This window comes from Sitophilus oryzae, unplaced genomic scaffold, assembly GCF_002938485.1.
Source record: "Sitophilus oryzae breed Bouriz unplaced genomic scaffold, Soryzae_2.0 scaffold_1420_pilon_pilon, whole genome shotgun sequence".
In the NCBI taxonomy this organism is placed as follows: Eukaryota; Metazoa; Arthropoda; class Insecta; order Coleoptera; family Curculionidae; genus Sitophilus; species Sitophilus oryzae.
In genome coordinates this window covers 1,230,979-1,247,876 of record NW_022146083.1, presented here as the reverse complement: position 1 = coordinate 1,247,876, position 16,898 = coordinate 1,230,979, and the positions used below count along the sequence as shown (strand labels likewise).

The 16,898-nt window shown below is 32.6% G+C and overlaps 1 protein-coding gene across 1 annotated transcript in view; it reads left to right on the top strand.

Moving 5' to 3' along the window:
• The window catches only part of LOC115876219 (Down syndrome cell adhesion molecule-like protein 1), a 337,865-nt gene that overhangs the window by 288,436 nt on the left and 32,531 nt on the right, over window positions 1-16,898 (top strand). Inside the window, 5 exon segments of the mRNA XM_030891919.1 lie at window positions 1,352-1,464; window positions 5,359-5,506; window positions 5,509-5,551; window positions 7,595-7,659; window positions 12,526-12,756. Of these exon segments, the coding sequence (XP_030747779.1) occupies window positions 1,352-1,464; window positions 5,359-5,506; window positions 5,509-5,551; window positions 7,595-7,659; window positions 12,526-12,756 (600 nt within the window).

Genomic DNA, 16,898 nt, shown 5'->3' with positions numbered 1-16,898 from the left:
GCAAGCATACGTGGCTCTAAGTCGAGTCAAGTCTCTGGAAGGGCTATGTATTGAGGAATTAGATTGTAATAAATTATCAGGTAAAAAACCATGTAATAATGATACACTAAATTAAATAGAATGAGGAATATTCGGTAGGCATTTCCGTTAAATACTAAAAACTAAAAAATAAAAAATCGGTAAAAAAACTTTTAAGTTAAACGGTTTTATCTTATGTGCACTGAAAACTAGAAAATAATAATACAATTAGGTATTTTGAACTGGTATTGCTGTAATACTTTCTTCTATACTAAGTGTGGATTGCATCGACTTACTATAATCGTAACTGGAGATTTTGACAATCAATAACCAGCCGTGGCGGCTTCACCAGCGAACGCCGAGCTTATGATCTACCAAAGTATAAAGATATGCTTTGCCATAGGTAGGATTTCAGAGGGGCCCCACGTTTTTATTTTAGTCTAATATGCCTAAAAGCTATTCTGCCTAGTACTAAAATATTTCTGAACTAGAAGTTCAAAATACCTAACTGTTATTATTATTTTCTAGTTTTCAGTGCACGTAAGATAAAACCGTTTAACTTAAAAGTTTTTTTACCGATTTTTTATTTTTATTTTCTTGGGATTTAGGTTCGGGAAAACTCTGATTAAGTTTTCATTTGGTTTTTCATTACATATCTTTATTTGGTTTTTATAGGAAAAACAAACGTTTCGGCTAACATTATAGCCTTCATCAGTGTAGTGTCAAATCAAAAAAACAGTGTCGAATATAATCCAAAAATTACATCAAAACATTCACAACACACACATTGTATTGGTTTATTAATTGAGCGTCCGGATTGCACAACGACCTTAGCCCGTGGCCGCGGGCAGCCCAGTAGGCAGGCGAGACAGTGACGCGTTGTTGTGCGCCGATTTAACAAAATAAATAATTTTAAATCTGCCATTTCGTTAATAATTGCATAGAAATACTCTAATTAGTGCTAGCATAAACCGATAGACCTAAATTTTGAATATGTTGTAACTAAATGTATAACTAATTAAATGATAGTATTCATATCTGTCAGTTTTAAAATTTATAATAAAGATTTTTATCTCAAAGTTATAATATGCTCGGGGAATGTAAACAAATGGAAAATATAAAAAATAATCCAGTTATTTAAGCTTGTCGGAAGCGCTAAAGTAACAACTGTAAGTAACAACTTCGTGGAATTCCAAGCTTAGAGAATATCTAGCTAGATTAAAAATATGCATAATTTATTGACGTGTGAGACACACTATTTACTTTGCCACTGCGTGTACATCATACCACTGTAGTGTTGAAAAGTGTTATTCATGTTCTATTTTGTTTGCAGGTAGACCGGACCAAGTTCACAATTGTACAATCCTCAACGTTTCTATGACGTCATTTCAAGTGAGATGCACAGAAGGGTTTAATGGAGGACTTACACAAGCATTTTTACTAGAGGTACCAACACTATTTTTTATTTATTGTTTTAAACATGATATCCAGCTCTCAATTACAAGTATTTATATCTAATATTCAGAGCACCATTTTCTATCAAATGAGGTAAAAAGTTCCGAGGGTATCATTTAAAAATTAAAAGTTGTAGTCACTTCCGGTGAAACAGGAAGTGATCAAAAACAGTTAAATACGTCAATCAATCTACTAACATACCAAGTCTCGTTTTCTTTTTCTGAAAAAATAAAAAGTTATAAAAATGAGCCACTTTTGAGACGCACCCGGTATAGGTCGCTGTAGAATTTTATTACTAAAGTTTATTATTTTGTTTGCACTGTATAGAAAGCATTATAATTGAGGAGTGTATTTTCATAAACTAATAATTAATATATATTAATTGTTAATATCAGTTATTATAACCGGTAATAATATGCAACAAAATTATTTCTGTTGGCATTTAATGTTATAAAAACGCGACCGGATATAGAATTTAATTTCGACCACCTAAATAATAAATATCCCGGTGGTTTTGCAATAATATATCCAGCGGTTACTATTGATCTATCAGGTCTGTCCAACTAATTAAATTAAATATTGGCTTTTTAGGGTTGGTCGGGTGGAATTTAATGCCTTGTCAAGTTATTTAATGAATTTCGAAGCGACAACAACAAAAACGGGGGGGGGTATGTATATTATCTCTGCAGTAATTTTATGTCATGTCAACAACGGTAATGTAGTTGTTAGTGATGAGCGATATATCAGAAACTGTGTTATAAATATTCTGTTGCCAGAATGTAACCTGTTGCAAAAATTCGTAGAAAACTGTGACGTTATCACAAAAAAATATATCTTTTCCAAGTCACAAAAACTAAACCATACCGAACATCTATACTAATATATAAAATCCTTAAGTGACTGACTAACTGATTAATCACGATCCTGCTCAAACCACTCAACGTAAGAAGCTCAATTTTGGCATACAGGTTGATTCTAGGGTGTAAGAAGGGATTCGAAATTAAAGGTTCCAAGGGGTGAAACCACCCCCTCAAATATTAAAAAATTTTATTTAAAAAACGGTCAAGTTTCCGAAAAAAACGCTTAAACACGTATATTTTATTTTGTTTTTTACATATTTTAAGATTTTTTAAAAATGTATACAGGGTGTTTTGAAAAATCTGGTCATAGATTAGTCACGATCCTGCTTAAAGCGCTTGATGTAAAAAGCTGATTTTTGGAAAACGGATTGACTTTAGGGTGTAAAGGTTCGATAAGAGAAACATGGTCGATTGTGAATGACTTGAGGAGTAATGTTTCTTCGTCCAACATAACCTCAACTTCACCTGAGGACCTAAACAATTACTTTGTAAATGTGGCGAAGAATATAGTGAATACTATCTCACCCTCCCTTGATCCTCTATCATTTCTCTCTGACTATAATGTTAATTTGCACAGTTTCTTCCCTTACGCCTGTGGGGTTGGCAGAGCTTCGCAATACATTAAATGATATTAAAAAATAAATCTTCAGCAGGGACTGACGGACTTACTCTTAAAATGTTCTCTAGTATGCCGGAATGTACATTAAACCATCTTTCAGCCTTAATTAATATGTCATTTGAAGATGGTGCTTTTCCAAATTGCCTTAAGTCGGCGATAATTATTCCTTTGCATAAAGGAGGTGATAAAGAGCAAGCTTCCAACTATCGTCCAATTGCACTCCTTCCCACGTTATCGAAGATCATGGAGAGACTGGTTAAAAAAGAGCTTGTATCATTTCTTCTAAAATACAAAATACTCATCCCCTTTCAGTTTGGGTTCTTGAGTAACAAATGTACAAATGACGCTATGTTTTCGCTGTTTAATAATGTATACTCCAGTCTGAACAACCGTCTCGTTACAGCAACAATTTTCTGTGATTTCTCGAAAGCTTTTGATTGTGTGTTAATCATAACATCCTAACTCAACAAATTGCAGTACTATGGTATCAGAGGGAACGCCTCTTGAATGGTTTAAGTCCTACCTTAACAACAGAAACCAGCGTGTGAGGGTTGATAAGACTGTGTCTTCTTGCAAGCCAATAGAATGCGGAGTACCTCAGGGCTCAGTGCTAGGTCCCTATTTTGTTTCTGTTGTTTATCAACGATATTGCTAGTCTGGACATCCAGTGGTAAAATCTGTCTCTTCGCGGATGATACTTGTTTCACATGGAGCAGCCCGGACACCACTGGCCTTCATAGAACCATTTCCATTGACTTAATCAACATAAAACATGGTGCGATTCTAATTATCTGTGTCTCAACGTCTCTAAAACTAAAGTCTTATCATATAAAAGTACGTTGCTACCTTTTCAACTTGATAATACCACCATTGACGTCGTTGATTCTGTGAAATTTTTTAGGCCTTGTTGTGGACAACTATTTAAAATGGGATTTGCACATCGATGCTTTAGCTAAAAATTAAGTTCTGCCTGTTTCGCACTTAGATCAGTTGCTAATGTGCTTAATTTGTCAGCATCTAGGACAGTCTATTATGTTCCTTTTTGAGTCGCATCTCCGATACGCACTTCCATTCTGGGGTGCGTGTTGTGCGACTCAATTTGAGCAGCTATCTTCAAATTACAAAAGAGAGCTGTGCGATATTCACTGAGGCTAACCAGTCGTGCTCACTGCCGGGACTTGTTTAAAAGATATAAAATATTAACTCTTCCTTCCCTATTCATACTCGAATCCGTCTGCCTAGTTCGCAAGCACGTATCGAGTATTTCTCTAGGTCCAGTTCATGGCTATCAATTAGGAACGCAGAGCATAACTTGTATCTGCCAACCCCTCACTCTGAGTTAGTAAAGAGTTCCATATTGTACAATGCAAAAAAATGCACAATCATCTGCCATCTGAAATTAATTCCATTTCATCCTTTCCTGCATTTCGCAGAGCCTTGAGATCATACTTACTGGAGAAAGCCTTTTACGCGGTTAACGATTTTTTTATTAATATCTAGGGTTCTAAATTTAACACACATTCGCTAAATTTAAGAAATGATTTTGTTTTCTATCCATTTAAATTTAGTATTGACATTATATACAGTTGTTTATTTACATGTATGTTTATATTTTATTTATATTTAATTAAATAAATTTTTGACAATGTACAATTTCTATAATTGTATAAAGTATTGTTTTAGTTTTGTATGTTTGCTGTTAGTTTTATATGTTTTTCTATTGTTAAGTGAAGTTTTGTATGTTTTTTATATTCTCTTTTTTAAGCTTTGTCAACAAAATTGTAAAATTTTTTTATGACAATAAAGCAATTTCTTTCTTTCTTTCTTTCTTTAAGAAGGGATTTTTGGAAACTCGAATTCTAAGGGGGTGAAACCACCACTCAAATATTAGAATATTTTTTTATTTAAAAACCGGTGAGTTTTTCGGAAAAACTCTTAAACACGTATATTTTATTTTGTTGTTTTACATATTTTAAGAATTTTTTAAAATTTATACCTACAGGGTGTTTCATAAAATATGACCATAGAGTAATCACGATTCTGCTTAAATTGCTTGACGTTTAAAGTTGATTTTTGGCAAACGGATTGACTGTGCGGGGTGTAGAGGTTCGATAAGGAGGGGTATCTCGAATCTCAAATTCCAAGAGGGTGAACACGCCCATCAAATATTACAATATTTGTTATTTAAAAAACGGTTAGTATTTCGGGAAAACGCTTGGACACGGATAATTTTTTTTTATATTTTGATTTTTTTTAAATCATACAGGGTGTTCCAAAGTGTTCCACCCGCTTGCGAGGATTAATATTATTTCTTTGTTGGACCCAAAAAAACTTTTAATAAACCTGTATTGTATATTGCAATTTCCGTTTTTCTTACGCCTTTACTTTACTCTATTATTTTTACAGTTGAAAGAAAGTCAGTCCCAGGTACTGAAAGACAACCTTACCGCCCCTATAGCGAGGTTTTCAGTCAGCAATCTGGAGCCAGGAGCGCAGTACCAGGCGGTTCTCTTTGCATACAATTCCAAAGGACGAAGCGAACCGGTCATTTTGCAGCCTCAACTTTGAGGCTACCGGAAAACAGCTCACAGCAGAAGAGGTAAGGAATATAAGAATCTATTTTTTTCAAACGTCACAAAAGTATTAATTTTGGCCACGTGCTTGCTAATCCCAAAAGTTTTTGTGAAGTTTGAAAACACAGAATTATTTGCTAAAAATTACACCATTAACTAGAAGATCATTCTCACACTGTTTCTCCTATTTTGTAATGGAATAATTTCAGAGTTCTCTACAAATTTCCAACCGTTTATTTTATTCCACAATGAAACTGGATACTTTTAAACAGAAATAAAGTTTTATTCTTACCGAAGCCTTGCAAAAATTTTATCGTGTTTATTTTTATACCCTTTCCCGGAGCGCACAACAATCAAACGCTTCTCGCCAGACGAAGTGAGCATTCTCCATGATTTATGGAAAACATAAAATAGCCGATATGGGAATGGACAGAAAAAACGTTGGCATTTTTAAAATTGGGGTTTTGCTGTTCTTTTTTAGGGACAGGGAGCTCGTACAGGCTTACATAAACAATTCGAAATGAGAGGCGTTCAAGTTGTTTGTTGGTCTTTTTCGAAATAAAAATATAGCCCGAATTAGGGAAATTCATATTACGTTTTTGTTGTTTTTTTTTTAATTCACAAAAAAATCCTATAAAATGAAAATAATGAAAAAAAAAATTAAATTATTAAATTACAGTGGCTTTAGAATAGATAAGTTTTTGTGCCATACACATTAAATGTGCTTTAAAAATGAGTCCTGCTATGTTCCTTAATGACTTGCTAATGCCATATTATCGGAAAAAATGGCGTCAAAGACGACTAGTGAGTGAGCACTATCGATTATTATTATTTCTAGATGTCATTTATTAAAAAATGACATAAAACTTCTCAAAATTAACACTAATTATAAAAAAGATTGAAAAGGATAGAAGGCTTCCAGACACATACAGGGTGTTTCAAAACAAATGCGAAAAACTTTAGGGGGCGATTCCTTGTTCAAAAATAAAGGGTAGTTTGCTTTATAAACGTTGGGTCAAAGTCAACCATTAGGGAGATAATATCGCGGTACAAAGATGGCGGAAAATAATGTTTTTATTTTTTATCTTGAAAACGAAAAGAGATAGACTAATGAAATTTTATGGAAGCTTACATTACTGTTATGAAAACACACTTTCAGGTAATTTTTACTTTTTTAAAATGAGTGGGAAGGGTTGAAATAAACTACCCCTATCATTCTTGTTAACGAAATTTAAAGAAAAATCTTATCAAACACATGCAAATGCTTTAATTTGATAGTTTAGTTAGTTTAGAAACTTTTTTACCTATTGTTTTTTTGATAAAACTCACCGATTGGAAATTAAAAAATAAAATGTAAAGCATTACATGTCAGGACAAAAACATTTTTAGATTAAGAATATAGTGATAATAACGATAATAAATAATCATCTAGATAATAACGTATTGCAGTAGAGTAATGTCAAATAAAATAATATTAGGAACATCCTAAAAAGTAACAGCGGCCGACTAGATTTTTTTCTAAAAAATTACAGCAGCCCACTAGATTCTTTTTATCAGAAAATGTTTTTTGTCCTGACATGTAATGCTTTACATTTTATTTTTTAATTTCAAATCGGTGAGTTTCATCAAAAAAATACAAGAGATAAAAAAGTTTCTAAACAAACTAAACTATCCAAATTAATTTTTTTGCATGTGTTTGATAAGATTTTTCTTTAAATTTCGTTAACAAGAACGATATGGGTAGTTTATTTCAACCCCTTCCACTCATTTTAAAAAAGTGAAAAAATTACCAGAAAGTGTGTTTTCATAACAGTAATGCTTCCATAAAATTTTATTAATCTGTCTCTTTTCGTTTTCAAGATAAAAAATAAAAACATTATTTTTCCGCCATCTTTGTACCGCAATATCTCCCTAATAGTTGACTTTTGTCCCAACGTTTATTAAGCAAAGTACCCTTTATTTTGAACAAGGAATCACCCCCTGAAGTTTTTCGCATTTGTTTTGAAACACCCTGTATATCTATTGTCGTATAACATACCCAAGATCGTAATAAGAAGAGTTTTTGTTAGTTTAGCATATCCCCACCCGCAAGTACTAAAGCCTCTGATTTCGAGGCATCAAGTTAAAGTTAAAGGTTTGTTGGTTCTGGTGCAAATACCGTTAGACTATGAGTTACTCTATTCTTTGATTTTGATTGCTCATTTTTTAGCTAAGATATTCGCCCTGGCACGGTCGAAAAATATTTGTACACTCAACAAGGCCCTTGTTGTCACACTGAACCAAAAATATCGCCACGGATGGACAGTAAACGATTGTATTTAGATTACTTTTAAACTAAAATTATTCACAGGATAAATTCAATCAATTTTCAGATCAAATAAATCAAGCTAATTTTTAGCACAGAATATTACCACAAGAAAATAAAATATATGTTTTAGTTAACATTAATTATAATAATATTCTTAAAATGACCAAAACCTGCAAACCAAAATAACATCAATCCGTCTCAAAGCCATAACCTAACGTCTATCATCTCTGTTCCTTGTCTGATTTCTCTCTCTCTAGTTTTCAAATAATATTTTAAAAAACAATAATTATTTGTGTATACAGAGTGTCCTAAAATTGACTATTTTGAGTTTAAAGAAATACGTTTATTTTTAGATAGACGGCCCCCCCCCCCCATCACAATATTTTCAACTTTTTTCTCGAATTTTAAACTACAACACTATTTAAAATAATATTTACTCAATGTAAAAAAAATAAAAACATTCTTAAGGCCAACTGACAGTAAAAGGCATTAAAAAAGTAGATGACGTCTAAAAAGCTTGACCTCGCCAAAATTATCATCGATTGTTATTCTCCCAGTCGTCTTTGACCCCGTTTTTTTTTTTCGATTTTATTGTATTTTAGGGGTGGTGATTCATGGATATATTTTAGAAAAAAACTTCCTATGAATGTATATGTCCTAAATATCTTAACTTTTGGGACACAGGGTAGTTAAGTTTTCTAAAAAAAATACTTCCTTTCATAATAACTCTGATGGACATTATAGATAAATTCATGAAATTTGATGCTATGTGGAATGGAAATACTTAGTCAATACATGTCATTGACAAAAAATAAACATACCTTGAGTAGATAGTTATTTGACTGAAATAAATTCAAGGATTTTTTTTTTTAATTAATCATAAACTTTTCTGCGAAGTTTGATAAAACAGTTTCTGTTGAACTTTTTGGCACAAAAAAGATTTGGAACTTATGATTTCAGTCTAATTACTATACAGGTTGTTAATGTGTTTATTACTCGCGAAAGAGCTTTTATGGTTAAAATATGGCAACCTCGGTCCGGGACGAGTCGGCAGAAAACCCTATATGTGCATGCGTTCTCAATAGCAGTATTGCCATTCTGTTTCCTTATAAGTAACTGTCCAGTTAACAACCTGTATAGTGAAGATATTTAATTTATGACTCCATTCATGCAGTTGTGCAGCTCTGAACTGTTCAAGAACTGTTGTGATACTCTCACTCCATTCAATTGAGTCATAAAGTTCAGAACTGTTCCGCGCCATATGGAGGCACCAGGCACAACAAAACCAAACCACAGCTCCTTTCAGAACCGTTCTCGAGTAGCCCAGGGCGTAAAGCTCTGGAACTTGAAATTCGCGAATGGAGGACAGCAAATGATGACAGATATTGACAATTTCGATTCCAAATATCTCGAGAACCATTACTCATGTAGCGATTTTTCCTTAAGAGACTTTTTTTTCCGTAAAAAATGTCGTGAACATATATTTTTTTACTCAGTAATATTATACAGGCACGGACTAAAAGTTATTACTCTTCAAATCAGTTAAAAGATATGTAGGTGGCGCCCTCTACAAGTAGGAGTCATATTGACATCATAATCAAATTTCTCATGTCAAAAAATTCCCAGACACCAATTTTCACTTATAATATCACAAGAGCTTAAATTATTTTCGGAAATTTTTTTGAGGGCACGAATATTTTGAAAATTATCCCGAGTCGAAGACGAGGGATGATTTTCCTAAAATATTCGTGCCCGAAAGAAAATTCCAGGAATAATTTAAGCTTGTGTGTATTCGGTAAGAAAAAATTTCACACCTAAATTGAAAAAAAAATATTAATCCAACATGACATTTTAAAATAATTTCAATTTGTTGTTGGCCAAGGTATTGATGTTTTTGACATATTATGTGTTTTGTCATTTTGTTTGCGATTCTGTCATTAAGCTATTACTAGTTTTAAAACGTCTGTACGTAGAGTAAGAAGTGTATAGCGAAATGTCAGTGATTTGGAAAAGTAAACCAACAAGTCATTGAAGAAGAAATTGAAAATATAAAACCAGATAACACCCGAAAATCAAAATCAAGTGTATATCCATCATATTTCGTTAAATAGAAAAATACCAGCTTTAGTTAAATAAAGGCGGCAGAACTATATTTTTTAGAACATGGCAATTTCGAAGAAATTCATATGTAGGTATATCTAACATATTTCCTTAAATAAAAAAATATTACCAACCTTAGTTACATCAAATGCTAAAACTCAAATGGGTAATATTTCAATATATAGACATTGTAGTTCATTCACATTATGATTGTAGATCTTATGTTTACCTTTTCAACTGTCAAAAAATTTCCACTAAAGTTTCGTGGTGCCTCGAAAAAATTTCCGGAAATTTTTTCAGTTGCCATGGTAACTAGTCAACATTAAAGCATTTTATTGGTTGAAAAGTAGAGGTGTGAAATTTTCATCCAAATATTTATGTTACATCATAAATTATTTGGAAAAAATCAAAATAAAAATGAAACTTCCACGCCATTGTAATCAAACTCGGCACGTGGATAGACCATCATGAAATTTGATGCTATGACGCTATCTTCTAGGCGTCAAAATTCCCTTTGTAATGTTCAAACATGTTTTTTTTATGTGATATCTTAATTTCCTTTTATCCTGTTCAGAAACGATTTCCTCACAACAATCAACACATCAGATTTTTAGCGATTTGACCCTGAAATAAAATGACTTTAATTTTTTAAAGCTAAAACTATGCGACGCGGCGCACAATGGATCGAAGCATAGGAAGATAGGGACGTTGGCTGTTTTTGAAGAGTTCCAAATTTAAATATTTTTTTACATATTTGTGTTAAAGAGATATTCTAGTCTTGTAAAACATATACAGTATGTCTGTTTGTTATTTACTTATTGAGCATATGAGCACCATTTGAAGTAAATTGAAAAAATCATTCAAATTGGTAGATAAAGAGTCTTACATTTGATTGTAATTTTGAAATGGATGTAAAGATATTTGTTTGTTATATATAACGACTTATTAGAAGCGTTCTTGGGCTATAGTATTGGATTGTTAAGTTTAAAAAAGTGACACCAGAAGTGAAAAACTCATTTGTTTTTTATTTATGTCATTAAGACTTTAAAAAATATAAAGTTTTCTTGAATTACAAAAAATGTAAGCCGGATGTGGGGGAGATATTACGTGCAATGTAAAGAGCCACCTTTACTAGCACATATCATAAAAAAAATTGGCTGCCCCAAAGTGCCACTGCAAAAAATATAATGTTTTTAATGTCAAAATCCTTGAATTTATGCAATGCACGCACAGTGCACCATCAAACAATTTGTAATTTGCCGATATAGGTAAGTATATTCGTCGAAGAACATTGGAGTGGGACTGAATTACAATACAATACATAAGGCATATAGGTTGAAAGGCCCAGAAATGTTTTCGTTTTGGTATTCGGTATTCGGCAATTGAATTGATATTCGGCAATTTGTCGAGTTTGCCGTGGACGCGCATCACGCGTTGCTTTGCAGAATATATTTGCAATTTTATTTTAGATTTAGAGAGGAAATGGGTTTGATAGTCGATGTCCTTAAACAGGGACGGGGCACAACTAACGATGGAAACACTGCGAGAAGATTTTTCCGAAACTTCGAAAAGCCTCATAACAAATTACAGGAATCGATGAATTGATTGCTGGAAAGACTATATACATTACTCCAAGTTTTGGTTTCAGGAAAAAAAAATAAATGCCGAAAAGTTTAATAAATTTGTAAAAGAGACTGCAGAAGAGTTAACCTTTATGGATGGTATTACATGCCATCTTCTCTACACAAAATTTTGATACATGGAGCAAAAATCATCAGCAATTTTTGGTTTCCGATAGGGCATCTGTCTGAAGAGACCTCAGAGTCTAGGAATAAATACTTTCGGAAATATAGAGAATGCCGTTCAAGAAGGTCTAACAGAACTTTTGCAAATGAAGACATTTTACATAATATTTTGTTGTCTTCCGATACATATATAACTGATATGCGTAGCTGTGATAAAATTCATAGCGATTTAACAGAGAAAGCAATATCTCTTTTGTTTATAATATTTTTTGTTTTCTTTTTTATTTAGAGATTAGTTCTTTTTGTGAGTCACCCTGTATATTTTGTTAACTATTTGGCCATATTAATTTAAGATTTAACAGAGAAAGTAATTTCTCATGTGTTATAATGTTTTGTTTTCTTTTTGTTTATAGATGAGCTCTTTTTGTAAGACACCCTGTATATTTTTAAAAATATCTGGTACAAAAAGGCCATATTAATTTAGGATTTAACAGAGAAAGCAATTTCTTTTTTTGTAATAATATTTTGTTTTCTTTTTGTTTAGATATTAGTTCTTTTTTGAGACACCCTGTATATTTTCTAAATTATATGGTACAAAATGCCATATTAATTTAGATTTTTGTTGTATTTATTGAAGTGGTACATAAAAAACAGTAAAATAAAAGTATTAATTACGAAATAAGTCAATGTCCCTATTTTCCTATGCTTCGATCCATTGTGCGGCGGGGAAAAAAATGAAAATATAAAAATTGTTTAGAAATACATGAAGGTTTTGAAATTAATTTTTATTTTACTTTTGTCATTTTACATGTATAAAAACTGATAAAATATTATTTTTATGTTCTAGATACGCACAGGGCCACATTCAAATTTACACCACTAATGAGCGTCATTATAGGTGTAGTGTCCGCACTACTAATAGTGCTTTTAGTGGTGATATTAGTGCTCAGGCTTCAGTGCACGCAGAACGGCGATCACAGGAGAAAGCGACACCAACAACACAAAAACAACGTCGTTTCTGGTGGTAGTTTGGAGCACAGGGGTAGCGGAAGTGGGGCAACACTCAGTGATAAAGGGGGTAAGTTCATTAGTAGTACAAAACTAGACAGTGGCGGTACCTCAAAAAATACAATAAATCCAAATTTATTACCTCTTCGTAAAAAAATTATTATTCAACTCTTTAACATAAATAATATAAGTTTAAAAGAACATTATTATTTTATTTTATATAAATCAGCTGGGTTTTCGTTTCCATCGTGTTATCTTATTGAACTGTACTAAAAATGAACTCTTAGAGCTTTTAGATATCAAATACTCTGCTGCACTTATGTAATAATTTCACACACAGAAACTAGCGTTGAAAAGCTCACAGAACCTAGCTTTGACATAATATTATATTATATTTTTAGGAAGCTCGTATCAGGGCAAATAAAATAATAGAACAATACATATACAATGTATTGCACTTAAGCAAACATAAGTTTGGGCCATATTTCAAGAATGACAGCCCTCAACAAAAAAACTAGTTACGCCACCGAATTCGACGTAAAAAACTCTACGGTATACAGTTTTCAACTTTTCAATAAATTACTAATCTAATATTAATCTTGTGGAATATACAGGGTGGCCCATCGAAAACGTTCAGCACGAGATGTAATTAACAAAATATTATTAACACAACAACTATTTTAAAAACGTCTAGATTTACTTATTTTACTGAGATTTATGAAAAAAAGTCCTTTGCCTCGGGTATAGACACCGACACGTTTTGGAAACAGCTCAAAACGAAACAAAATTGAACGAGACAACAGGAAACGCCAAAAAAACACGCCCTCTTGACGTGTAGTTTTCAGGCGCTTTTAAGAATCGAAAGTAGGTCGAGGCAAACCGAAGTAGGTCAAGACAACTGGAAATAAACCGAAATGCGACAAAGTTGGGCGACGAAACGCGACCTCGACCTGCTTCGAAGAGTTCTCCGCATAGTGTAGAGCCTGTTTAAGATAACCGACATAAGAGGGGAACAAAATATAAACACTAAATCACCACAATACACCAAAACACTTTTACTTTTACATTGGACGCGCGTTTCGCTAACCATGTTAGCATCATCAGCAGATGATTATAAACTAAAGAATCTTAGTCTTTAATCGTCTTTAGTTTATAATCATCTGCTGATGATGCTAACATGGTTAGCGAAACGCGCGTCCAGTGTAAAAGTAAAAGTGTTTTGGTGTATTGTGGTGATTTAGTGTTTATATTTTGCTGTGTAACACCAAAGGTTCCAACCCTCAACTGTAATAAGAGGGGAGTTGAAAAATGCAACAATTTCAAATAACTAAGAGGGCTAGGACAAAACAATCTATATGTATAGTCTTTAATTTCATCAAAAATTAACAGAATAGCGTGAAAACGGCATTTTGTATATATCTCTACTGATAAACAAAAATTCCCATAAAACATACGAAATATGGACATCCTATACAGCATTATTACTTAATAATAAAACAAGTCATATCTTCGGTTTATAACGTAACAGCTATAAAACGGGAGCAAACCCATAGAATGCAACGATAAAACGAAAACTCGAATTCTTATAGGTATAGCTTTTGTTGTGGAACAAAACTTTTCGAACCGCAATTCCTCAGAAAGCTTCGGGATCTCTACTTCGTTATTCTGTAATTTCACCTGGCCTTTGCAAAAGTGCTTTGAAAACACGATTTTAATTTTTCGAAAGTGTATACGAGCACTAACAACTATATGTTGGGACAAGGTCATATTTTGGACTTATTGCCCTGGTTTTTCAAAATAACTGAAAAATATATGTTTAATTTTTTAAATATAAATTTTAAATATAACCATATATCCTAAACAACTTGACAATATTTTTATGAATTTGTAAATCAATCCATATATACAGTAGCGGATTTTGTTCATAAAAGGACAAATTTGCTGACAACTAAATGTTGGGACAAGTATTTTTAAATAATTAATATCATAGGCGGCTTTGTTATAAACGTCGCAAATGTCGCAAACTGTTTACTTCAGCATTGACAGCTTGTAAGTGACACGATACTTTGAGTAGTGAGATTTACTGTAAGTAATTTTAATTTTTTTAATTTTCAATTTTTTTAATTATTTAATTCAAAGTAATGGTCCGTGGAAAAGCTACAAATCAAAAGCTACGCGAAATTATCATTCGTAAATACAGTACGGGAAAAACAATTCGAAAAATTTCTGATGATTTAAGTATTCGAAAAACTACGGTCTTTAATATAATAATAAAAATACGGCAAATCTGCCAATGTAGACGTTAAAGGTAAAAGTTCGGGAAGGCCAAAAGTTTGTATCTCAAAGAGATTTGCGAAATTTAGTAAAAATTTGCAAGTCTGCGAGAAGTACTCTTCGTGAAGTAACAGTTAAATGGAATACTGTAACTGGTTTAAATATATCAAGAAAATGTTGCCGAAAATATATCCATAAATGCGGTCTGGGGTTTTACAAGGTAAACTTTATTTTATGTGGATAATCAATTACCTGAAGATTATTGATACAAATTCTTATTTAGGTCAATGAAAAACCTAGCGGTTTTTCATTGGCAGAAATTCAGAAGAAAAATCGCTACAATTGGGCAAAATCTAAATTATCGTGGACACAAAATGATTGGAATAAGGTCATATTTAGCGATGAGTCTAAATTTGATGTTTGCGTTGGAGATCATCGAAAACGAATAATACGAAATAAAGCCGAAGCCTTTCATAAAGATTGCTTAAAGAGGGTTGTTAAATTTCCTAAGGGGATTATGGTTTGGGGTTGCATGTCAGCAAGAGGTTTGGGCAAATTAAATTTTATACATGGCACTGTTAACGCCCAAAAATATCAACATATACTTGGGACCTCACTTTTGCCTAGTGCTGTAGAATTGTTTCCAAACGAAAACTATATTTTCCAACAAAATGGAGCATTGTGCCATTCAGCAAAATCAATTAAAAATTGGTTCAGTAATAATAATATAAAAGTTCTATCCCATCTTGCAAGTAGTCCGGACCTCAATGTTATAGAAACTCTGTGGCATAAAATGAAGCAATATTTAATGAACCACCCTCAACGAACAATTTTTGATTTGTGGGCAAAACTGCAGGAAATTTGGCATAATTTTTCTCCTCAAATGTGCCAATCTTTGGTAAATACAATGCCATTAAGAGTTCAGGCAGTTAAGGCGAAAGGTGATGTAACTCCGTATTAAACAAATTTCTTGTTGTGCTGTTCCAATATATAGTTGTCAGCAAATTTGGCTTGATTTTGGCAAAATAAGCTATTATCAAAAGTGATTTGTTTGCAGAGTTACAAAAATGTTATAAAATTATCTAGATCATATTGTAATGTTTGAATTTAGAATAATAAACAAAATAAATTGAGTCGTTTTAACAAATTACTATTTTTTATTGCAAAAAAGACCTTGTCCCAACATAGAGTTGTTAGTGCACGTATAGGTCTTTTATAGTTGACGGCGGCCGGCGGCGGTAAGCTTTGTACTCTAATTTCATTAAAGTTGTTACGTTTGAGTTATATTTTATTAGTAAACAATGTTGCAAACAGTACAGTGAAAAATATTGTTACATAAAAAATAGTTTTACTAAATTTTTTAAAGCTTTTAGATAAATAAAATATAAAACAAACAATATAAAAATTGCATAATATACTGTGGTGAGTCAGTGCCGATTGAGACACTCACCAAGTCAATAGACCATTTTTAGAACAGCGGTTTTAAATTTCCAAAAACTAAACTAGCTTTTTCTACAAAAATACGACGTTATCTTAAAAGACTTTTCATTTAATTAAATCGTTAATAAAAAAGACTATCAAATATAATTTCGACACTAATATCCAAATAGTACACGTCCTTAAATCTCAAATAACCTACCCTAATATTCGAAAATTAAGTCGTTATTTCCAACACAGCAACTCTCTGCCACTGTGACAATACAACACGCTTTGCCGCAATTACTCCAAAGACAATTAATAACTTTTAACCCGATTGAAACTCGCCGAAACGTCGTCCTTTGTCGATTCCCGTTTGTCCGTAACGAGCAGAACAACACTGGGAGGAGTGAGGGTAAGGATAGGAGGTGTGAGGGAAGGAGGATTGTTGCCTCCACCGCATCCTTACGCTTTTAGAGCTAAACTTTGGAGCGAGACGTTTCTTAGACCTCGAATTGTCGA